At 38.4% G+C, this 23,844-nt stretch overlaps 1 protein-coding gene across 3 annotated transcripts in view; it reads left to right on the top strand.

Moving 5' to 3' along the window:
- The first annotated feature begins 5,028 nt into the window (after window positions 1-5,028).
- Window positions 5,029-23,844, top strand: part of LRRK2 (leucine rich repeat kinase 2) — a 151,873-nt gene continuing 133,057 nt past the window's right edge. Inside the window, exons 1-7 of one of the 3 annotated variants that reach the window (XM_030938579.1) lie at window positions 5,029-5,451; window positions 5,723-5,808; window positions 12,651-12,760; window positions 16,614-16,702; window positions 19,227-19,361; window positions 20,874-21,008; window positions 23,470-23,601. In XM_030938579.1, coding sequence (XP_030794439.1) covers window positions 5,301-5,451; window positions 5,723-5,808; window positions 12,651-12,760; window positions 16,614-16,702; window positions 19,227-19,361; window positions 20,874-21,008; window positions 23,470-23,601 — 838 coding nt within the window. In that variant the 5' untranslated portion in view covers window positions 5,029-5,300. The remainder of the gene's footprint in view (window positions 5,452-5,722; window positions 5,809-12,650; window positions 12,761-16,613; window positions 16,703-19,226; window positions 19,362-20,873; window positions 21,009-23,469; window positions 23,602-23,844) is intronic. The other 2 variants (XR_004059522.1, XM_010366111.2) reach the window with 2 other exon arrangements.

The following is a 23,844-nucleotide window of genomic DNA, read 5'->3' as shown; positions in this document are numbered from 1 at the left end:
TTCACCATGTTGACCAAGCTGGTCTCGAAGTCCTGGCCTCAAGTGACCCACCCACCTTGGCATCCTAAAGTGCTGGGATTAACGTATAAGTCACAGTGCCTGGCCATATTTTTAAAACTTATATAAAAACCAGGCTACTTATCTTTTCCTTTATAATTTGTGATAGTTCTTTTTATATATTCTTCTTATTAATTTTTACTTGTTATAAGCTTTCCAAAAACCTTCCAGCCTATGGTCATCTTTTAACTTTGTTGATGGAGTCTTTTGTATAGTGTTAATTTTAATGTCTGTAAATTTAGTAATTTCTTCCTTTATGAACTGTGATTTTATTTTATTTTTTTTTTAGTTTAGAGAAAGGACCTTGCTCTGTCCCTCAGGCTGGAGTGCAGTGTGACAATTGTAGCTCACTGTAACCTGTAACTCCTGGGATCAAGTGATCCCCTTGCCTCAGCTTCCTGGGAAGTTAGGACTACTGGAACACACTACCATACCTGGTTAATTTCTAAATATTTTGTAAAGACAAGGTTTCTCTATATTGCCCAGGATGGTCTTAACTCTTGGCCTCAAGTAAGCTTCCCACCTCGGCCTCCCAAAGTGCTTGGATTACAGGTGTAAGCCACCATGCCTGGCCTGAACAGTAATTTTTTTTTCCCCTTTTAGTGTCTGATACTTTTCTATTTTTTCAAATGTTTTCTTTTCTTTTCTTTTCTTTTTTTTTTTTTTTGAGATGGAGTCTCCCTTCTTCTCCCAGGCTGGAGTGCAATGGCATGATCGGCTCACTGAAACCTCTGCCTCCCGGGTTCAAGCAATTCTCCTGCCTCAGTATCCACAGTGGCTGGGATTACAGGCACATGCCATCATGCCTGGCTAATTTTTGTATTTTTAGTAGAGACGCGAACTCCTAAGCTCAAGAGGTCGTCCCACTTCGGCCTCCCAAAGTGCTGGGATTACAGTCGTGAGCCACTGCACCTGGCCTATTTTCATTTTTTAGGCAAAAATATTCAATCCATGTGAAATTTATTTTTGAATATGGTGTGAGGTAGACATAATCATTTGATGCTTTTTCCACAAGCAGTGGTCTCAGATTCATTTATCAAATTGCCCTTTTTTTTTTTTCCCACTTGATACATAATGCAACATGTCTCATATATCAGGAAAGATGTATTTCTGGGTTTTCCATACTTTCTCATTGGTCATTTTGTACAGCTGTGTCAATAACATGCCAATTAATTTCTATAGCTTCAAAAAATATAATGCTTCCTATACTGTACAAGTTGTGTCCTCCATAAGAACACCAGGGTGAAGAAATGGGTAGAGACTGAAATCCAAATCCTGCTTGATACTCCCAGACATAAGGCTGTGTCTACCTGGAAGGAGGGGCACCTTTTTCTAATTCACAGAAAGACTGCCTGCTGGATAAACTATGTGCTTTCAGGGCTCCCCACTTTCATCCTAGGGGCACTTTTTCCTTCTTGGGAAATTGATAGAGAAAGTGTACTATATACTCTGAATGGATGTCAATTGGACATCCAAAAGGACAAGATGGCAATTCTCCCATCTTGTCCTTCTTCAAAAGTGTCTAGTCTATACTAGGTCTTTTGATCTTGCTGAAATCTATATAAATCTTGTTGAGAATTTCACTAATCTTGCATTGTTTTTTATTACTTTGTAGAGAATTGATATATTTTTGAATTTTCCCATTAATTAATATGTACTATCCATGTATTCATGCCTTTTTAATACCTTTTAACATAGTTCAATAATTTATTCATAAAGGTTTTGTAAGTATTTGTTAGATTTATTTTCAAGGTTTCTCTCATTGTCATGATACACACACACACACAATTACACTTTATAATTGTGTGCCACTCAGGTTTATGAACATACTTTTTTTTATAATGATGATATTAAAAAATATTATTGGGCCAGGCGTGGTGGCTCAAGCCTGTAATCCCAGCACTTTGGGAGGCCGAGACGGGCGGATCACGAGGTCAGGAGATCGAGACCCTCCTGGCTAACACGGTGAAACCCAGTCTCTACTAAAAAATACAAAATCTAGCCGGGCGAGGTGGCAGGCGCCTGTAGCCCCAGCTACTCGGGAGGCTGAGGCAGGAGAATGGCTTTAAACCCGGGAGGTGGAGCTTGCAGTGAGCTGAGATCTGGCCACTGCACTCCAGCCTGGGCGACAGAGCGAGACTCCGTCTCAAAAAAAAAAAAAAAAAAATACTTATTGGTCATTCAAAGTGAATTGCCTTTTCAAAACCTTAGTTTATTATTATTTTTTCCTGGTCTATCTGTGGCATAATACCCTCCTCCCAGTGATTTGTAAGAACTTTTGAAAGTTAAAGGCAAATTGTGTTTCATCATATGTATTACAACTTTTTTCTTCCAGTTTGCCATTTGACTTCTAGTTTCATTAATGGGTATTTTTTCTTTGACTGCAGAGAATTTAAATTTGATGGAGTCACATACACCAACCTTATGTGATTTCTTTCTTGTTTTTATGTTTTCTTATTCAAGATTATATAACTATTAATTTATATTTTATTTTTGAAGTTATTTTTATTTAACTTTTTAATCTATCTGGAGTTTGTTTTGATGTTTGCTGTAATTAGAAATGCCAGTATTATTTTTTTCTTTTCAGGAAGTTAGCCAATTGTTCTGGCACCATTTTATTCTCCACTGAGCACTGCTTCCATCATAAATTTGTGCCTGTAATCTTCATTGTCAGTCTTGTTAACTACCTGAAGAGTTGATAAATCTTGGAATTTTAGTCAGCCAATTAAACATTTTTGAAACCTAAGAGAATACTTCACCTTAACACTGTAGTAGTTCATGGGAGAATGCTCCCAACAGATAATTCATATTTTCATACTGCCTACTCACAGTCTGGCCAATATAGAGTAGATGATAAATAGGCAATAGATGGATGAATGAATTGTGGAAATTGGAGACATCTTTTTTTTTTTTTTTTTTGAGTCTCGCTCTGTCGCCCAGGCTGGAGTGCAGTGGCCGGATCTCAGCTCACTGCAAGCTCCGCCTCCCGGGTTTACGCCATTCTCCTGCCTCAGCCTCCCGAGTAGCTGGGACTACAGGTGCCCGCCACCTCGCCCGGCTAGTTTTTTGTATTTTTTAGTAGAGACGGGGTTTCACCATGTTAGCCAGGATGGTCTCGATCTCCTGACCTCGTGATCTGCCCGTCTCGGCCTCCCAAAGTGCTGGGATTACAGGCTTGAGCCACCGCGCCCGGCCGGAGACATCTTTTAATTTAGATTTATTTTTCGTTGGAAGGGAGGTAGGTTTTAATTTCTTGCAAGGTTGTAATTCAGTAGAATAGGAAGGGAGAAACTAATGCAGAGGAACAGAAGGAATGCATGAGATCGAGAATGCCTAGAAATATTTGAGACATTGATTAAGTCATCAGAAATGGAAACAAGTTTAGAAACAATTTAGAAAAGAATACACTGTAGGTCTGATAAATATTGTTAAGATTAGGATTTTTTTTTGTTGTTAAATTATGGAAAATGTTATATAGAAAGAATAGTAGAACAGACCACACGAACCCATCTCTTACTATCTTCAACAATTACCAGTTCAAAAGTTGTTATTGTTATCTCTGCCTCCACACATTTCATCTTTTCCTCCCCCACTGGATGACTTTGAAACAAATCCTAACCCTGCTACCATTTCAACTGTAAATATTTCAGCATGTCTCTGTAAAAACGGAAGACTCTACAACAACAAGACATAGATCTAATATCCAGGTTGAGTAGGAATTTGCTATCTTACTAATCTGATGAATAAACAAAGTCTAGAGCATTTTTATTAAAGTGGTAGAGCATGAAGAACCATCTACTGGGTATTAGGAGATTTGCCTGAGTTGAAGTCCTGGCTCTCAACTTCCCACCTGTGTGACTCCAGCAAAGCTCTTCACTTCTCAACTCCAAATCTCAATTTCCTCATTAGTGAAAGAAGGATACATAGTAGTAGTTTTATCCATTTCAGACTTGTCATCAGGATTGAAGTAACAGATGTGAAAACAAATCTAAAATTGTGAAGTAGTAACTTCCAGTCCAATCCTCTTCTTTGTAAATAACCTTGAGCACAGACACATCAACTGAAGGATAGATCATCTTTGCTTAGCCTTGTTTACAATGTTCTTGCTGGGTTTCTCTTTCTAAAAACACATTATTTAGGTACTTAACAGAACAAACACTCAAAAAACGAAACCAAAAAACTTTGGGGTTATAGACACCCATACTCATAAGTAATTCTGAATGCCAAGAGAAGAGTATTTCGGTTTGCTTCTCTCACCTTTTCACCTTTCATTTCATGTACCCTGTCCTTTGTCTTAGTTCTAATAGCTCTGAGAGCTGATTACTTTTCCGGTGTCCCACGTATCAGGATCCTGCCTAGTGCAACTCAATTCCAAAAGTTAATTTACTGGCCTTTTGGTGACCAGTGCTTCAGATAACTCACAGGGAAACAATGTTTATTTCCTCTCCCACTAACAGTCACAACAATAATAAAAAAGACAGTAGCGGGGCAAGTTTTGATGGCTAACCTCTCTCTCCATCCTTTAAGGGGAGAACTCTATAAAGAGAATGTTTTCCTAAAGGGGCCATCTGGGCGGTGTCCTCTTTGTCCCAGCGCCCTGATTTCTATTCTTAGATCTGGAGATAGGCGGCTTTCATTTTTCCTGCTGCCAGTTCCCAGACTTTCCCTGGGGCCGCAGGATCCCCGGCTGGCGGGTCGCGGAGGGTGGCCGGTCGGGCTGCGCACTGCGCGCCTCCGCTGCGGGGCTCCGGGCCTTGGGACTCGGCCTAGTCCGCTGAGTCAGTTTCTTCCTGCGCGACTCCCCGCCGCGCCGCCGCTGGGGTGGAATGTGGTCCCAGGAGGCGGCGCCCGCCCAGGGTCCGGTTTAAGTGTGCGTGGGGGCCACGGGCACGGTCATCCCGGCCAGGCCCGGCTCCAGCAGCCCCACGGCCGCCGCCGGAGTTCTGCGCGGCCCGTCGCCTCGGCTGAGCCTCTGGCAGGCCCCTGAGCTCGTTTTTTGGGGCCTGGCTGGGGGAGGAGGAAGCCGAGCAGGAGGGCTCTGGAGAGGGAGGGCAACGCGGGGCGGGGAGCCGCCGCCTTCCTCATAAACAGGCGGGCGTGGGCGCCGACGGGGCCTCCGGGGAGCACTGGCTGCGGGCGGTGAGCTGAGCTAGCTCCCGAGGAGCTGTGGCCGGCGCCCCTGCCGGTTCCCTGAGCAGCGGACGTTCGTGCTGGGAGGCGGCGGGTTGGAAGCAGGGGCCACCATGGCTAGTGGCAGCTGTCAGGGGTGCGAGGAGGACGAGGAAACTCTGAAGAAGTTGATAGTCAGGCTGAATAATGTCCAGGAAGGTAAACAGATAGAAACGCTGGTCCAAATCCTGGAGGATCTGCTGGTGTTCACGTACTCCGAGCACGGTAATCACTTGCGAAGAAACTGTGCTTCTATTTTTGCAAACTTTCGCCCCCTCCTCACATTTGCAAACTTTGTCCTCCTCCGCTGACGCTGCTCAAACCCGGACTCTTAAAGAGCCGTAAACTCCCATATCCTTTCCTTAGGGCGGAAAGGAGCTGAGAGTTCCAGGAAGGTCTTCACCTTTTTGACTTTTCTCCTCTTTTCAGACTTAAAAGGAAAGGGGGTGCTGTGGATTGTGACTTTGCTTCTTTTCCCCACCCACTTGTTTTCCAGCCTCCAAGTTATTTCAAGGCAAAAATATCCATGTGCCTCTGTTGATCGTCTTGGACTCGTATATGAGAGTCGCGAGTGTGCAGCAGGTAAAGGCATTGTTTTCACTTCAATTCATTCGCCCTTCTGTTTGGAAGGAGACGTTTTACTGGCAGTGTTATATAGCCGGGAGTTCTTGGTTATTTTCGAAATTTGGCTTGAGGAACCTCCGACTGTGATTTTCAGATGGGGACATTGTTAAATTTTTTGACAATGTAAAAAGGGATGAAGGGCCCCAGTATGTGTTCCCTGAGTGTCTTTAAGAAGTAACTTTATAAAACCAACAGTATGGGTGGTGGTAGAAGGGGGATAAAAATGGGTTCGGGTTTGGTCCCGTTATTGGCAAGATGAATTAATTACTGTTTAGACCTGATTATTCCAGGAATCTTCCCAATGTAGAGCATGTCCTAGATGAGAGGATTATGAGTAGTTTGGAAAAGGGGAATAACTAATAGTGATAAAATGCCACTTTGTCACTGGCAAACTCTTGTAGAGTTCAGCATTTCTTAAAATTAAAAGACAGATTTCTAGCCTTTAGTTGTAGTATACCTTGTAGTATCTAAAGAAAGTCATGTCTTTTGAGACCCTCATAATTTACAATAAAATGCATGTAAAACTGAAACTTTTACAATCTGTACCATAGGAAACCCAGAAATTTGCTAAATACCTTGGATATATTTTTTTTTAAGGGGGGGGCTTTAAAATGGTAATTAAGAATGATTTACAGTCAAAACAAAATTATAGGCCAAGGTGATAACTTCCTTTGGAGTACTTAGAGATTTGGGGAACTGAAATCAGTTTTGTCATCTGCATGTTAACTCATGCAAAGAAAGAGAGCTGTACTTTGAACTCCATGGAGGTGCAGTCAGAAAGCCAATGTTTCTTAATACTTGAGAGGCTTGACAGACGTAAGGCATCTCAATCTTTAAATTGGTGTGGGTCTATCTTTATGCTTATCTCTGTATCTAGCTGTATCTAGTCTGGATGAACCATCTTCTTTCATATGAGGACATTTGTATCTGGAAGAAATATTTTAATTTGTTTTCAACTGTGAAATATTTTCCATCTGACTGTTATAGATTTTCACGCCGCTATCAAATCAAACCAAGAAAAGATGGAGGCATAATAAAGATGCTGTTCTTTTAAGACTCAAAGTCGGAATTTTGCCTGTGGAATATGAGTCACTCTTTGGGCAATGGCCTATTGTGCTTCCTGCTCTGCACCCACGTCATCCCTTCTTGCCTCTGCTTTGGTGTTCAGAAGTGCCTGATTCTGGTCACCTTCATTCCCTAGACTCTGTACTTCATAGAGTCACTCCTGCTTGATACCGCTCAGGACAGTCAGACCCTAGGTAGGCTTTGGTCTGCAAGGTCTAGATAAGGGAGTGCTAGACTTGAGAACCCAAGGGACTCTGAAACATACCACCTAATTCTTAATTTTAGAAATTGCTCAAGCTTGAGCATGCTTGTCTGGAGTAGTTATGAGTGTGTCACTCAGTATTTCTGCCCAGAGGATACTGGAGGCAAAGTATGATGGAAAATAAGGAAGAGTCTTTTTATAAGTAATTAATTACTTTTTTGGATGTATCATAATTGTATATATTTTTGGGGTACATATGATATTTGATACATGTATACAATGTGTAATGTTCAAATCAGGGTACATTTTTCTTTGTGTTGGCAACATTACAATTCCTTTCTTCTAGCTATTTTGAAATATGCAATAAATTCATACTTTTCCTACTGTACTGTTAAATACGAACTTAATTGCTTCTATCTAATTATATTTTTGTACCCATTAACCACCTTCTCTTTATCCCTCCCCATCTTTTCATTCCCAGTCTCTGGTAACCACCATTCTACTCTCTCCCTCCATGAGATCCACCTTTTGGCTCCTAGACATAAGTGAGAATATGCAATATTTTATTTCTGTGCCTGGCTTATTGAATTTAACATAATGACCTCCATTCCCACCCATGCTGTTGCAAATAACAGGATTTCATTTTTTATGACTGAATAATATTCCATTGTGTATGTATGCCACATTTTCTTTTATTTTTAGTTAAGTAATTAATTTAGAGACAGGGTCTTACTCTGTTGCCCAGGCTGGAGAAGAGTGGTGTGATCAAATCTCACTGCAGGCCTGAAATCTTGGGCTCAAGTAGTCTTCTTTCCTCAGCTTCCCAGGTAGCTAGGAGTATAAGCGTGTGCCACCATGCTCAGCCAATTTTTTTTTTCTTTTTTTACTTTTTGTAGAGATGGAGTCTTGCTATGTTGCCCAGGTTAGTTTCAAACTCCTGACCTCAAGCAATCCTCCTGCCTTCGCCTCCATATTTTCTTTATTAATCTGTTGATAGACATATAAGGTGATTCTGTATCTTAACTATTGTGAACAGTGCTGCAATAAACGTGGGAGTTGAGACATGTGTTTGATATACTGATGTTCTTTCTTTTGGATATATGCCCAGCAATGAGATTGCTGCATCATATGAAAGTTCTATTTTTAGTTTTTTAAGGGACCTCCATATTGTTTTTCATAATGGCTGTACTACTTTATATTCCCATCAACAGTGTACCACCATTCCCCTTTTTCTACATCCTCACCGGCATTTGCTATTTTTTGTCTGTTTGATAATATAGCCATTCTGTCTGTGGTGAGATAATATCTCATTGTGGTTTTGATTTGCCTTTCCCTAAAGATTAGTGATACTTAGGATTTTTTTTTATGTGTGTGTGTGTGTGTATCTGTTAGCCATTTGTCTGCCTTCTTTTGAGAAATGTCTATTTGGATCTTTTGTCCATTTAAAAATAGGATTTTTTTTTCCCACTAATTGAGATTTTTGAGTTCCTTATGTATTCTGGTTGTTAATCTTTTGTTGAGTGGATATTTTGCAAATATTTTCTCCCGTTCTTTATGTTGTCTCTTCACTTTGTTGATTATTTTCTTTGTTGTGCAGAAGCTTTCAGCTTGATATAGTCCCATTTGTCTATTTTTGTTGTTGTTGCCTGTGCTTTTGAGGTCCTATCCCAAAAATCATTGCACAGACCAGTGTCCTGTAGCGTTTCTTCTAGTAGTTGCGCAGTTTCAGGTCTTAGATGTAAGTCTTTAATCCATTTTGAGTTGATTTGTGTATATGGTGAAAGCTGTGCATCTAGTTTCCTTCTCTGGCATAGCTAATATCCAGTTTTCCCAGCACTATTTATTAAAGAGACTGTCCTTTCTCCATTGTAGGTCTTTGGCACCTTTGGAAATAGGTTGCCTATAAATGCATGGATTTTTATCTAGGTTCTCTGTTCTGTTCTGTTGATCTGTGTGAGGAATAGTCTTTTGATTTGGTAATTTAATGCAATAGAATTATTAATTTCAGCACCATATGTGTATAAGTCTATAAGGGGCATTGCATATTACATGATTTGATTCTTACTGAAATCTCACTGCCCTCTCAGAAATCTTACCGGATGGTTTACTCTCATAGCTCAGTGAGAGTAAGCTACTAACTGAGGATCAAAGAGCTTGTGACAAACCTAAGACCCAAGTCTTCTCACACCTTCAAAATCTCTTTCCATCATACAATCTACTAGTTGCTGAATTCACAAGCTTTTTGTGCAAGCTCGTAAAAAGCAAAATGGTTTGGTTTTTGCTTTGGCCATGCTAGGTACAATGACATCAATTTAAATTATCATTGGTCTTACCAAGGGGATGTAGAAAGGGGTCTCCTACTGACATTTTAATACTCACTTGAAAGTAGTATTTTTCCTTCAGATTTCTTTATATAATTAGTATAATTACTGTAAGTATCTTTTAATGTTTTATATGTTGAGTTAGCTAGAAGTGCCAAATTAAAACTCTTAATGATGAATTTAAGGTATTAAGGTAAATTACTCCTTCATTTAATTTAATTGTAATTCTTAATTACTATTTAAAATAAAGATTAAGGTTTGTTTCTAGATGCCATTTAACATGATATTACATGCTGTCAGTTTTATTTTTGAAGTTTATTTCATATTTTATTAATGCTTCTTCATAAATGACAGTCTTTAGAAAATTGGTAGTTAAGCTGCCTTTATATTTTTCTTTTCCCGCCCATCATTTCACTGTGCTCCTAAATTTTACATCTCTTTATTCTCACGGTTTCAACCTTTGAAGAAGGGGAGCAAAATAAATGAAAGTGGCTAAAAATTTTTCTTTAACCCCTAGACTCTTTCCTGTTGTGCCTTAATTACATGCTTGAGTTTTTAGAATAATTATAATAAAGTAAAACTACCAATTTAATTGTATTGTAACTGTGCAGGATGGGAACCTTCTCTCTCTGAAAGATAAGCTTTTAATTGAATAGATTAATGGATCAATTGTTAACTCTGCTTTGCTGCCAGAGATTCTGTTTAATCACAGAAGTTCCTTGTAGTACTGGAGAGCTCAGTTGCCTGAATCTTTTTGCAAAGCACTTACTTATACTGTTGCTTCACCAACCAAAACAAAACAGGTTCTTTCCTTGAGTCAGCTTTGTAGGTATAGGGATGAGTTTGGCATCCTATGTGAATTTTTTCACCACCAGAAGCTGTTCAGAATGTTATTTTCTTAAATACTTCAGAAAAAAGTCTTGATGTATTTTATGAAAGCACAAAAATAGTTGGTTTCTATGACAGCTGGATTGTCAATGTCTGTTCAGCTTACGTGGAGGAGGATATCCTACTTAAGTAGTATAGGTAGAAATAGCTGTCAGAAATTGCTGCCTTTGAAAGCAATTTGAAATTATGTAAAAGGAAGTAATGACGAAATAAAGCAATTTCTGTTTAATCTGGAAAAGATCCAAAAGTAATATTGTAAAGAGATCTTGAGTAATCATTTTTATCTTCCTAAAATAGCCCTTGTTTACTCCTGTAAACAGGTAAGAAACTTGTGCCATTATTCCTTATTGGATGCATATAGATTTCTCACCTTGTCATTCAACTCCTTGCGATGTTCAACTTTACTTATGCATACAGCCTTATCCCAAAATAGCCTCTTTCCTGTAGCGGCTTCCTTATTATGTAGCAGCCTACTCTCCTTACCACTCAACAGTTCTTATACAATCTGGCTCAAGCTCTACCTCTTCATATTATATTCGCTGAGTAATTTCAACTCACACTGAATCTTACTTTCAGTATTTCTATTGTATTGGTATTTATTACACATCACACTTAGGTACTTTTCCATAAGTCTCTAGCGGGTGGGGTGTGTGTGTGTGTGTGTGTGTATATATATGTGTATATATATATATATAAATGCTCTTTCTCTTTTTTTTTTTGACCATGTCCAGTATAGATCTATAGTATAATAGAATTGGAGATCCTTTACATTTAGAGAGGAGTCTACAGTAGGAGGAGTAGGTTAATTTTAATCTGTGGTTTGAAATCAGGACTTTCAATTTTGTTTTCAGAGGTAAAGAGCAACTTAGGCAAGTTGGCATCTTGTAAACAGACTGAGTGAAGATATACTTAAAGTGCATCCATAATTTCATATTTTATTTCAAAATGTGAAAGAGCCTACTAGGGGTGTCTGTATCTCTAGACCTTATCAATTCATTCTAGAGAAATCTAGAGGGAGCCATTGAGGAGTTCTACCTCCTGTCTATGTTATAGAGCCCTTTCTCTTTTTCTCCTATCAGATGTAGAGCCAGTTGCTAAAAATGCCACGTTTCTTGCCTCTATTATTCTAGCTTCATTAATTGGGGAGCAGCCATTCTGATAACTTATATTTTGCTACTAAAATTTTCAACTTGCCCTAATCCTTCATTTTAAGCCACTTCATTTTTTCCTATAATTAAAAATTTAAATATGTGGAGGAAATTCTGTCAGGTAGCTATCACTTAAAAGTTACTAAGGACCAGGTGCGGAGGCTCACGCCTGTAATCTCAGCACTTTGAGAGGCCATGTCAGGAGGCTTGAGCCAAAGAGCTTGAGACCAGCCTGGGCAATATAGAGAGACACCTGTCTTCACAAAAATGTTTTAAAAATTAGCTGGGTGTGGTGGCACATACCTGTAGTCCCAGCTACTTGGGAGGCTGAAGTGGGTGGATCACCTGAGGCCATGAGTTCTAGGCTGCAGTGATCTGTGATTGCGCCATTGCACTCCAGCCTGGGTGACAGAGTGAGACCCTATCTCAAAAACAAAATCAAAACCAAAAAAAAAAAAAAAACAAGAAAAGAAACGTACTAAGGATCCAGTATAGCCATTCCCGCACATAATAATCTTGGTACAACCTCTGAAACTATTTTTTGTAGTTTATTTTATTTTGCCTTATTTAGACAATAGGCATGTCTATGTTCTTCATAATTTAGAAATTATATATAATTATATGTGTGTGTGTGTGTGTGTGTATTTTTTTTTTTTTGGAAATGGAGTCTTGCTCTGTCATCCAGGGTAGAATGCAGTGGCGCAATCTTGGCTCACTGCAACCTCTGCCTCCTGGGTTCAAGCGATTCTCCTGCCTCAGCCTCCCAAGTAGCTGAGGTTACAGATGCCCACCACCATGCCTGGCTAATTTTTGTGTTTTTAGTAGAGACAGAATTTCACCCTCTTGGCCATGCTGGTCTCGAACTACTGACCTCGTGATCCACCCGCCTCCGCCTCCCAAAGTGCTGGGATTACAGGTGTGAGCCACTGTGCCCAGCTGAAATGTTATATTTTTTGTATGTCTTTCTGGTCTGATTTTTGGAGAAAGGTGTATCCTAAGGATATGGCTTGCTTTTGTTTCTCGGTAAACATTTTAGGGTATCATTTTGTTTTATAACAATTATTTACAAGCGAGATAAGCATATATTCCACTAAGATTGAAGAGATTCATGTTTGACTCAGTATGTTCTATTAACATTCTTTAAAACATGTGAATATATGTCTTTCTTGTTTTCAGGTGGGTTGGTCACTTCTGTGCAAATTAATAGAGATCTGTCCAGGTACAATGCAAAGCTTAATGGGACCCCAGGATGTTGGAAATGATTGGGAAGTCCTTGGTGTTCACCAGTAAGTATGATAGATATGTAAAAACAAACTGCCTTGAGTATTTATCTATACACATGAAAACCTTCCCTTGATACATTGAATTTGCAATCCAAGGCTACTCTTGTGAAATTCTTTGAAATACAGATATTTTTCCTTGAGTCAATGATTTACATTTATAGAGAGCTTTAAACTCAGAAGTTTGATTTAGAAAGCAAACATTTAAGGTAATATATCAGGAGTTATTTTAATAATATAATCATATAATTATAAAACTGGTTAAGTTGTAGATTTTTGATGAGTACTTTTTTTTTTTATTTTTATTTTTTTTTTATTTTTATTTTTATTTTTTTTTGAGGCGGAGTCTCGCTCTGTCGCCGGGGCTGGAGTGCAGTGGCCTGATCTCAGCTCACTGCAAGCTCCGCCTCCCGGGTTTACGCCATTCTCCTGCCTCAGCCTCCCGAGTAGCTGGGACTACAGGCGCCCGCCACCTCGCCCAGCTAGTTTTTGTATTTTTAGTAGAGACGGGGTTTCACCGTGTTAGCCAGGATGGTCTCGATCTCCTGACCTCATGATCCGCCCGTCTCGGCCTCCCAAAGTGCTGGGATTACAGGCTTGAGCCACCACGCCCGGCCCGATGAGTACTTTTGAATTCAAACCATGAAGAGATTTTGCCCTTTAATAATAGAACTGATACAAACCACTAGTTCTTAAAAAAATGGGAACTGAGAGAAGTTAGTTCTGTAAGTAGTAATTTGAAAGTTGATGTTCTGTCTTTAAGTAGTACATTTATATATATATTCATATATATACACAGTAAATTTAAACTACGGCTTTCAAAAAGAGTAAGAAAGAGGAAATTACCTTTCAGCACATCTGCAGCCAAATCTTGATGGCAATTTTACCAGCTATGTTTTTGCAGTTTGCAGCATAATGACTTTTTTTTTTTTTTTTTTTTTTTTTGAGACGGAGTCTTGCTCTGCCGCCCAGGCTGGAGTGCAGTGGCCGGATCTCAGCTCACTGCAAGCTCCGCCTCCCGGGTTCACGCCATTCTCCTGTCTCAGCCTCCCGAGTAGCTGGGACTACAGGCGCCCACCTCGTCGCCCGGCTAGTTTTTTGTATTTTTTAGTAGAGACGGGGTTTCACCGTATTAGCCAGGATGGTCTCGATCTCCTGACCTCATGATCCGCCCGTCTCGGCCTCCCAAAGTGCTGGCATTACAGGCTTGAGCCACCGCGCCCGGCCAGCATAATGACTTCTTAAATGAGACTACTTCCTTAGCCACAATTAATTAAGAAAACCTTTTCTGAAGAAGAATGTGTTTCCAGGAAAATACATTGTTTCTTGACAGTTAAAAAATATCTTCTCAGCTACTCGGGAGGCTGAGGCAGGAGAATCACTTGAACCTGGGAGGCGGAGGTTGCAGTGAGCCGAGATTGCAGCACTGCTCTCCAGCCTGGGTGACAGAGTGAGACTCTGTCTCAAAAACAAACAAACAAACAAACAAACCTTCTGTCATTAACTTTAAATCTTTTTTATACCTAATGTGACTTTTCTTTACCACAGAAAAGGAAGTTGTGAATATTTTTGGCTTACAGTGGTATACAGTTTATGAAAATTTAATTTATGAAAAATTTTTAGGTGTTTATATTGGTGATCAGCATCAAGTAGTGCTACAAATTTAGACAAATTAGAGTTATGTGTTTGTCCATAAGTGAACATGTCTGTGCTTATACATTTTCCCCTCTTTGACAAATGTGTTGCTCTTCTTGTTTTCAGTACATAAAGGTGTGTTTGGAAAGAGCATATTTACAATTAATTGGAGTTCTCATCTTCAATCTAATCTTTGTAATTCTATGTTTCAGTTCTAAAGTATACAGCTTTTGATGAGGAATTACTCAGAATATACCAGTAATTAGCAATTGTAACTTTAAGCGTCCCTTGGTTTGGTTGAGAATTTCCAAGATGTCCAAAGATGAGCCAGTCTATAACCTCAGGGAGTGTTTGGGAAACTCATCTAGTCATATTCCTGTTCAAACTAGCTGTTCAAATTAAATTACATAAATGTTTATATAGGAAATTTGTACACTCACTCACTTACTCATTCTCTCACTTTGTTCATCCAGTCATTCATCTTCCATTCATCAAATGTTTTTTAAGTCCCTCCTCTAGGCCAGAAACAATGCAGTTGTGAAGAAGATAGACACACTGCTCTCTCCAGTGGAGTGTATTAGATCACTCCCAGCAAAAATTGATTGCAAAATAGATTTCTGTTTTTTCAAGGCCTTTTCTCTCCAAAGACTTATCAGTGCTGAAGAAAAATTTCTTCCGTGGTGATAAAGTCAGGAATAGTGGGATTGGTACAGGGAGAGGTAGGGGCAGGGTGATTAGGAGGAAGACTGGCAGAGAATTGAAGACTGGCTTCATCCAGTTCCTCCAACTGCCAAATGGAGATTATGCAACGTTTCTTGAATACATACAAAGCTCTAGATGTGGTCAGCTCAGTCTTTTCCCAACAATTCGCCAAACAATGCTGTGCAGGAATAGACTAGAGATTATATTTTGGGATTAATAATATAGGGATTAAAATCTCATGAATTTGAACTAAACATTATTGATATGTTAAGTTCACTTTTTTTTTTTTTTGAGACAGAGTCTTGCTCTGTTGCCAGGCTGGAGTGCAGTGGCCTGATCTCGGCTTACTGTAACCTCTGCCTCCCAGGTTCAAGTGATTCTCCTGCCTCAGTCTCCCGAGTAGCTGGGACTACAGGAGTGCACCACCACACCCAGCTAATTTTTGTGTTTTTAGTAGAGACAGGGCTTCATCATGTTGGCCAGGATGGTCTCGATCTATTGACCTCATGATCCCCCCGCCTTGGCCTCCCAAAGTGCTGAGATTACACGTGTGAGCCAGCGCTACCGGCCCACTTTTTAATATATTATTAATTTCTCTTTTAAAAACAGTAGCAATTAATAATTTAAATATTGAAATGAATTCTTAATTTATGTATACAAACTAACATCTTTATTGTATCTCTATTTTAGTATATCAACATGTCTAAGATAATTTATAAATTTATATCACATGTAAAAACAGGTTTGCTCTTGATGTATATAAGACTTCATGATATTTTGAACATGGAGTTGGGTGAAAATAGTGAATCTGAATTTTTGAATTTGAATATTTATTGGAAAATAAGTAGCGCTTTTACCTTGTTAAATGAGACACATAATAGTTCCCTGTTGATTTTTTGTTTGTTTTTTTAACTTTATTAAAGTAGAGTTGACAATTAGAAATTGTTTATATTTAAGGTATACAGTTGATGATTTGATATATGTGTACATTGTGAAATATTACCACAATCAAGCTAATTAGCATTCCCTGTTATTTTTTATAAGCCTGGTTCAGGTTTGTAGAAAGAAACAAACACACATGGCCAGGCCCGGTGGCTCATACCTGTAATCCCAGACTTTGGGAGGCCGAGACAGGAGGATCACTTGAGCCCAGAGGTTTAGACCAGCCTAGGCAACATAGCGAACTCTGTCTCTCCAAAAAATAATGAAAAAATTAGCCTGGTGTGGTGGTGTGTACCTGTATCCCTAGCAACTCAGGAGGCTGAGGCAGGAGTATTGCTTACTTGAGCCCAGGAGTTTGAGGTTTCAGTGAGCTGTGATTGCACCATTGCATTCCAGCCTGGGTGACACAGCAAGACCCTGTCTCTAAAAGCAGACAACAGACAACAAAAACACATGAGCTTCGCTATAGGGAATTAAATACAATGAGAGTAATAAAAAATAGGTGAGCAAAAAAATCTAAATAAGCAAATTTCTGAGTATGATATTTCATTCTTATCTTGATTTCTGTTTTTAACTCCAGATTGATTCTTAAAATGCTAACAGTTCATAATGCCAGTGTAAACTTGTCAATGATTGGACTGAAGACCTTAGATCTCCTCCTAACTTCAGGTAATACATGTATATGGTTTTCGTGTTGATTCAGTTTAAAATCAATTGATGCCATTAACTTAATTTTTTTTTTTTTAAAGATCAGGATTAGGGTAGCTTGATTTAAATGTCCTAAAATTGCATCTTTTTTTAGACCTAGTGATGGGACAGCCACAATGTAATCTAAATATCAGTTATTTCCAAAATTCTTTCTGTTTCCATCTTTTCTCCTTATCTCTTTTCTCTATACTTTGCCTCTCAAAAAATCTCATTCAATACCTTGGTTTTAAACATTACCTTATATATTATCCCCAAATCTCTGTTTGTAGCCTGATGTTTGCTCCCAAAATCTGGACCCATATCTCATATTCTCCCTAGGTTAGTGGTCATTAATGCCCTTGCATTATTACTTCTTTCTCCATATTTATCTTTCATATATTTTCTATAATATATGTTCTGGAGTGTGCCATAATAGTTACATTTTGAAAATACATAGCATTGCTTCTTGAGTATTTGCTAGATGCCAGTCTTCACAAGTAAAATGCTTCACATGCTTTTAAACACCTAAACCTGAAAACACCCCTCGTGATAGGGATTTTATCTCAGTTTTCTAAGTGAGAAACACTGAAATGCAGAGAAGTTGCTTCGGCCACTAAGTGGTAGAAACAGGGTCTGATTCTCCATGTCAGGTTCCTTCCCTGAGAAAACTTTGGCCTGGAAAATAACGGACCTGAAAACAAAAAAATCTTGAAATGATGCAACAGTTGTGGGCATTGCTGTGCTGGACACTGGCTATTATATAAGGTTCTTAGAAGAAAGGCTGCTCACAGGGAGCTAATCTTGTAGGGCTGGGAGGAGTTTCCTTCCATGTAGGGGAGGGCTTTTTAGGTTGAGAGAAGTATGGGTACAGAGGCCTGGGAGAATAGCATAAGAGAGGCTGGACATGTGATTGGGAAGGTTTGAAATGTCCTCGTCAGTCCCCATCAGTCCTGCTAAGAGATGAAGACCTTGCTGGAGAAAGAGAAAGATGAGAGTATGAGGGAAAAACAAGAAAGTACTCAGCATTTCACCACCGCTTTTTATGACCATATTCTATGGAATGCACTGTCTTAACCATGATTTAATGTAACCTCATCCTTGGGAGGTATTTTTTTTTTTTTTTTTGAGGGGTATTCATTCTTCATTTGGCAATGGACAGGAAGATGAGGGTTTATTAATCTGAAAAATCTCTCAACACTGGAATATGTTAAAGTTAGCCTCATGCAGTACTACCATTCCTATTCCAGTATTATTATTTTTATTGACAGAATAGATGCTGTTTGTGTTATGTTTTGGATTATGATAGGAGATGTTTGGTATAGTAAAAGGCAAGAGTATGACAAGCAGTTAGTCCAAGTACAAAGAGGTAACAAAGAAAATGTTTAGTGAGGAGCAGAGTTTAGCATATTTGGAGTGAAGACAATCTGCAGAAGGATAAGGGACTGATGAGATACATGTACTATAGTCAGTTGTGTGAAGGGTCTTTTTTTTTTTTTTTTTTTTTTGAGACGGAGTCTCGCTCTGTCGCCCAGGCTGGAGTGCAGTGGCCGGATCTCAGCTCACTGCAAGCTCCGCCTCCCGGGTTCACGCCATTCTCCTGCCTCAGCCTCCCGAGTAGCTGGGCCTACAGGCGCCCGCCACCTTGCCCGGCTAGTTTTTTTGTATTTTTTAGTAGAGACGGGGTTTCACCATGTTAGCCAGGATGGTCTCGATCTCCTGACCTCGTGATCCGCCCGTCTCGGCCTCCCAAAGTGCTGGGATTACAGGCTTGAGCCACCGCGCCCGGCCGAAGGGTCTTTTTTTTTATACTAAGGAGTATGAGACGATCTTAGAAGATTCCAGCAAGGGATTTGCAAGACCACAATTGTGTTTTAGAAATATAATGCAGGCAATAAACTAGTTGGTTAGAAACTGGGGCCTGTAGAGCAATTAAGCAACTGTTTTTGCATTCTAGATGAGAATGCAAAACACAATAGGAATGAAGGTGCCTTGTTCAAAAGGCATTTTGTTCAGAAAGAATCTTCAAGATGTGTAGGAGATATACTTAAAGGACTTGGTAACGAATTGATTTGTTGTTTGGATAGAGAATGAGAAGAGAAAGGACGATGGAAAAAGAAGATGACTCAGGAGTTTCTCATGGGTAGCTATTGGATTATGGTATCATTGATGAAGACAGGGAACAGGAGTAGACCAAGTTTGGGGTACCTCTGGAATATTCAGATGTTGTCTAAGAGGCGTAAGCATGTATTTCAGGTGTTTGGGGCAAGTTATCTAGGGTAGAAGTACTGATTGGGACTCACGAAATTGTAATAAAGTGAACTGCGAATTTATCTCATTTATAAAGATCTAGAGCTTGATAAGTCTAACATCTAAGGCAGTTAAGTGGTTTGTCAATGAACAAACAAAATCGTGAGTCTACAAACCATTCACAGTCTTCATGTAAAAATTAACACATTAAATGTTAAAGCAGATCTTTACTCAGAGCATATTATTCTCTTCAAAATAGGTAAAATCACCTTACTGATATTGGATGAAGAAAGTGATATTTTCATGTTAATTTTTGATGCCATGCACTCATTTCCAGCCAATGATGAAGTCCAGAAACTTGGATGCAAAGCTTTACATGTGCTGTTTGAGAGAGGTATTTTAAAATGTCAAATTCCTTAAAGTATATATAAGAAAAAAAGGCTTATACTGGGAAAAGTAGAACACAGTTATAAGAAGAAGGTTTCTAAAATCCTGCTATTAAGAAGGGGGAGTTGTCTGTCAGGGGTGAGGAATGGTGTTAATTCAGCAGTATTGCTTGTTTTGGTGGAGTGAATTTCATTCATGGGTTATAAATCATGCCACTGGTGTAGACTTTCTTCAGTTGCATAACAAGGCGTAAGATTTACTTTGAAAACTGGATGTGTGGGTGTTATGAAAGAAGAAATACAACTGAAGCCAAGCATGGGTTACATCGGGATTATGATGTTGAGTCATCACCAGAAATCTTAGAAATTGATAAAGGCTCTGCATAAAGAGCCAGGAGGTTTACAAAGTGTCTCTCAGGAAAAAGACTAATATGCATTTCATAGCCTGGCCCTGAGATTGGTAACTGAGATTGTCATGTAATTTTAGAGTTGGTTGGAGTCCTTGTTTAGTCTTTCCATTGACCTGAGGAGGAAATGGGTCACAGCAGTGAAGTGAGCATCCTGCCTGAGGGCACAGAGCTTGTGACAGTACAGTTCAATTAGCAATTATTTTGAGAGCCCTTTTTGTATCATTATGGGAGCCAACCATGCTAGGGGTTTAGATAAGAATGATTTATGGGGGCCCTGTGTCAGTTATCAGTTTACCAGTCTAATTTCTCGCAGTTCCCAGAATGGGATAGATCACCTAATAACTGAGACAGTTCCATGATATTCTTCACTTGTTAGAAAAACTTAACTGATTTCGCATTATATTATAGGGACACTGGCATAAAATTAAAAAAAAAATTAATGTTGATCACTTAGAGTGCCGTGTTTTCTAACATATTTCTGGCACCATTTTCAAGCTAGATAAACTAGAATTTTATACATGTTTTTGAGGTTGTTGCCCAATAACAGTGACTCCAAATGGAACTTACTGGCTTGATCAAATGACTTTAATTGTGAAAATTAATGATCTATATTTTTGCTGTCTGATGGAAAATCACTAAGACAGAGTATTTCAAAGTCTGATTACTTGCCATTTGCTCAAGTTGACAACTCTTGAACTGAAACATTTAGCCGAGCTGCCCTTCAGCAGCCTACCATTAATGCCTCCCTTTTAAATACTGCAATATGTCCAATTCCAGTTGGCCATCTTTATTAGTCACTGTCAGTTTTCTCTAGAATTTCCCAAATGAAACTGTAAATAATTTTGTTTTTCTGAGAATGACTTGCTGACTAGCACTTTTACATTTCAAAACATTGAGTACCGAACATAGACTGAAACAAAATTATTTTAATCTCCGTAGCTTGCTTTCCCATTATAACATTCTTAGGAAGGTCTGTTTTCACAGAAATATATTTTTTATTTAAGGAAATTACATTTTTTTACACAACTATCATGAATGTTGTAATTTTTGAATAATTAAACTTTTATATCATCTTTAGGCTTACTCAGTATTTTGTCTTTCATTTTTTAGTCTCAGAGGAGCAACTGACTGAATTTGTTGAGAACAAAGATTATATGATATTGTTAAGTGCGTTAACAAATTTTAAAGATGAAGAGGAAATTGTACTTCATGTGCTGCATTGTTTACATTCCCTAGCGATTCCTTGTAAGTAGCATTTATATGTGATTTCTTTTTAGTATCTGAAAAATCACAATATATCTCTTTCTGAGTATATTTTAACAATATTTTTATTATTTAGAAACTTGTGGATGCTAAACCCATTCATTCATTTATCCATTTAATTAATTTACATTAATTGACACTATACTGAAGTTGGCTGTGGGCTTGGTGCTGGAGAAACAATAGTGGAAAATACAAATGTGTTCCTTACCTTTTCAGAGTTTGTAGTACAATGGGGGACACAGATAAGTACAGAGGTGATTACAATTGCAGAAGTGATGGCAGAAGTACCCAGAGTTAGGAGAACAAATAGGAAGTGAGGCAATGTCTCTTAGCAAAGATTGAATAAGTAGAGCTTCCTGTGCACAGAGATGTGAGCTGAAGTGAGAGTGCAGGCAAAGTGGCCCAGGCAGTGGGAATGGTTAGTGTAAAGATGCTGTAGCAAGAGAGAGCAGACTGCCTTCAAGAAGACAAAAGTAGCTCAGTAAAGTGTGGGGTTATGAGTGTGCATGCGTGCATGTGTGTGTGCCACTGTGCATGCGCATCCCCAAATACCCTGTCCGTTTGTGTCTTCATTGACAGAGGCAAGGGAGAGCTTGATAAGAAGCAGTGGATGAGGCCAGAGACATGGAGTGGACAGCATGAAGGGCCTAAAAAGCTGCATGAAGGAGTTTGAATTTTATTGTGATTCTTGATTAGCATTTTAATGATGCTTTGAAATTTAGCCACCTTTTTCACCAAAAAATATTAATCAGAAGAAATTAATTTGATGTGTATGTTACCAATGATTGCTAATAAGCTAAAATAATGGCTCATATTCTGTTTTGTTTTGTAAATGCCCATTAACACTTTGTATTTCATGTGTGTTTCTACAGGATATACATATGCATTTATCTAGTGATATTTTCATGCTCACACATGTGAAGTTTTGAGGATTCAATGAGTTAAAAATGTAGAGTAGTACCTGGCATGTAATAAGTGTTCTAAAATCACTGACAGGATTATTACACAATATGTATTTTATATGTATGTTGTATACTATATGTAATTGCATTTATGGTTTCAGATATGGTGTGTCAGTCTGAAGGTGTGAGCCTTCAGTGTAGGCAGAGTAAAAACCCAATGCCCTTTCAGAATGCCTTTTTTTGGTGATGTTTATAAAATCACAACGTTTTCTTATCTACAGGAAATTAAACAATAGAAAGTGGGTGGGGCTGAACAATAATAGAGAAAGGCCATGCTTTTACATTTCTCTGAGTCATCATTGCCAACAAACTGAATATATTTTTCATTATACTTTTCCTTGGCTGTATTTATTCATTTATTTATTTATTTTGGGCTGGCAGTTTTTGGAATCCATTGTTTTCCACCCACATCTGACATAACTCCAGTAAAAATGTGTTGATTCATAATGCAAAAGTCAAAGAAAGTGGCAGCTAAAAATTAAGAATCAAGAGTTTTTAAAGCACTGATTCTAACTGAAAAACATTTGCTTTTCAGTCTTTAAGTCTATTGTTCTGAATCAAAGCAGGTAACTCATTTAACAGACCATTTCCATACGTTATTAACTTTTTTTCTATGTTTAAGCATTATAAGACACTTTTTGTGAAAACAGTTGATTAGTTTTGGCTGTGCCAAAAGAGATACTAAAATGTTTTGCAAACAGCCCTTTAAAAAAAAAAAAAAAAAAGAACAGATAACATTTGATGCAGAAATAGACATATTTTCTCCACGTAGGTTCACACTTCACTCCTTTTATTGATTAATTGCTTTTTCTGGTAGAGTCTTTGCTTCCTTTCTGTTTCACCTGTGTTTGTCCCTTAGACTTATATTTTAATATTGTGCCTCCCCTTTTTCCTTCTCCCATCTTTTCTTCCACCTATTTTGGAACCTTCAGGAAGCTTTATTTTGCTGCCTTGTACACTGGTTGCTCTCCTGGAATGGAGGAGGAAACAGGTCATAACTGATTTTAACTCTTCTATCTGGTGACATATTCTTGATTTTCTTTCTTTTGGTTGGGGAAAAAAAAAAATGCAAAAGTCATTATCCAGTGAGGTTAGCCTTGTTAAGAAAGAGACCCTCCAATTTATTTTTTGAAAACTTAGACCAATACATTACATTTCTAGACTTTCATTTTCAGTACTTTTCATTTCATTTTCAGTACTAAAAGTACTCTGAATTTTTCCTTTTTTTTGATCTTAAGGCTTTAAGCCAAGAAACAGGAAAGAAGTAAATTTTCCTTAATGCTAAAGATGAGTCCTACATCCCATTATGTTATCAATGAACAGCATAGAATTTTTTACAGCTGCTTAACAGAACATGATGTTTAAATTTGGAAATGCAGTCATTATGCTGCCATCTATTTACAATCTATATAAGACGTCTTTGCATATTTGAAAGGGGAAAATGGTTGCCTTATTGATAATTATGATCTCTTTAAATTCAGGCAATAATGTGGAAGTCCTTATGAGTGGCAATGTCAGGTGTTATAATATTGTGGTGGAAGCTATGAAAGCATTCCCTATCAGTGAAAAAATTCAAGAAGTGAGTTGCTGTTTGCTCCATAGGCTTACATTAGGTGAGTTTCTTAGTTAATATATCATCACAATCTGTATGATATACATATATATAATATATATATGTTGCATAATGATGGATAAGTAGCATATTATCATACTTTGAATGAAAATATTATAAAGTCCCGGAAAAAAAAAATTAAAAAAAAAAGAAAATACTGTAAATTACCAAACTGTTTTGCTATGCTTAGATGGACTTTTAAAAGGAGTGTCAAAAATAGGAATGTGTAGAATGTGAAAGAAGT

The sequence above is a fragment of the Rhinopithecus roxellana genome, chromosome 10, assembly GCF_007565055.1.
Source record: "Rhinopithecus roxellana isolate Shanxi Qingling chromosome 10, ASM756505v1, whole genome shotgun sequence".
NCBI classification, from domain to species: Eukaryota; Metazoa; Chordata; class Mammalia; order Primates; family Cercopithecidae; genus Rhinopithecus; species Rhinopithecus roxellana.
Note: the sequence above shows the minus strand (reverse complement) of the source record. Positions and strands in the feature narration are given on the sequence as shown.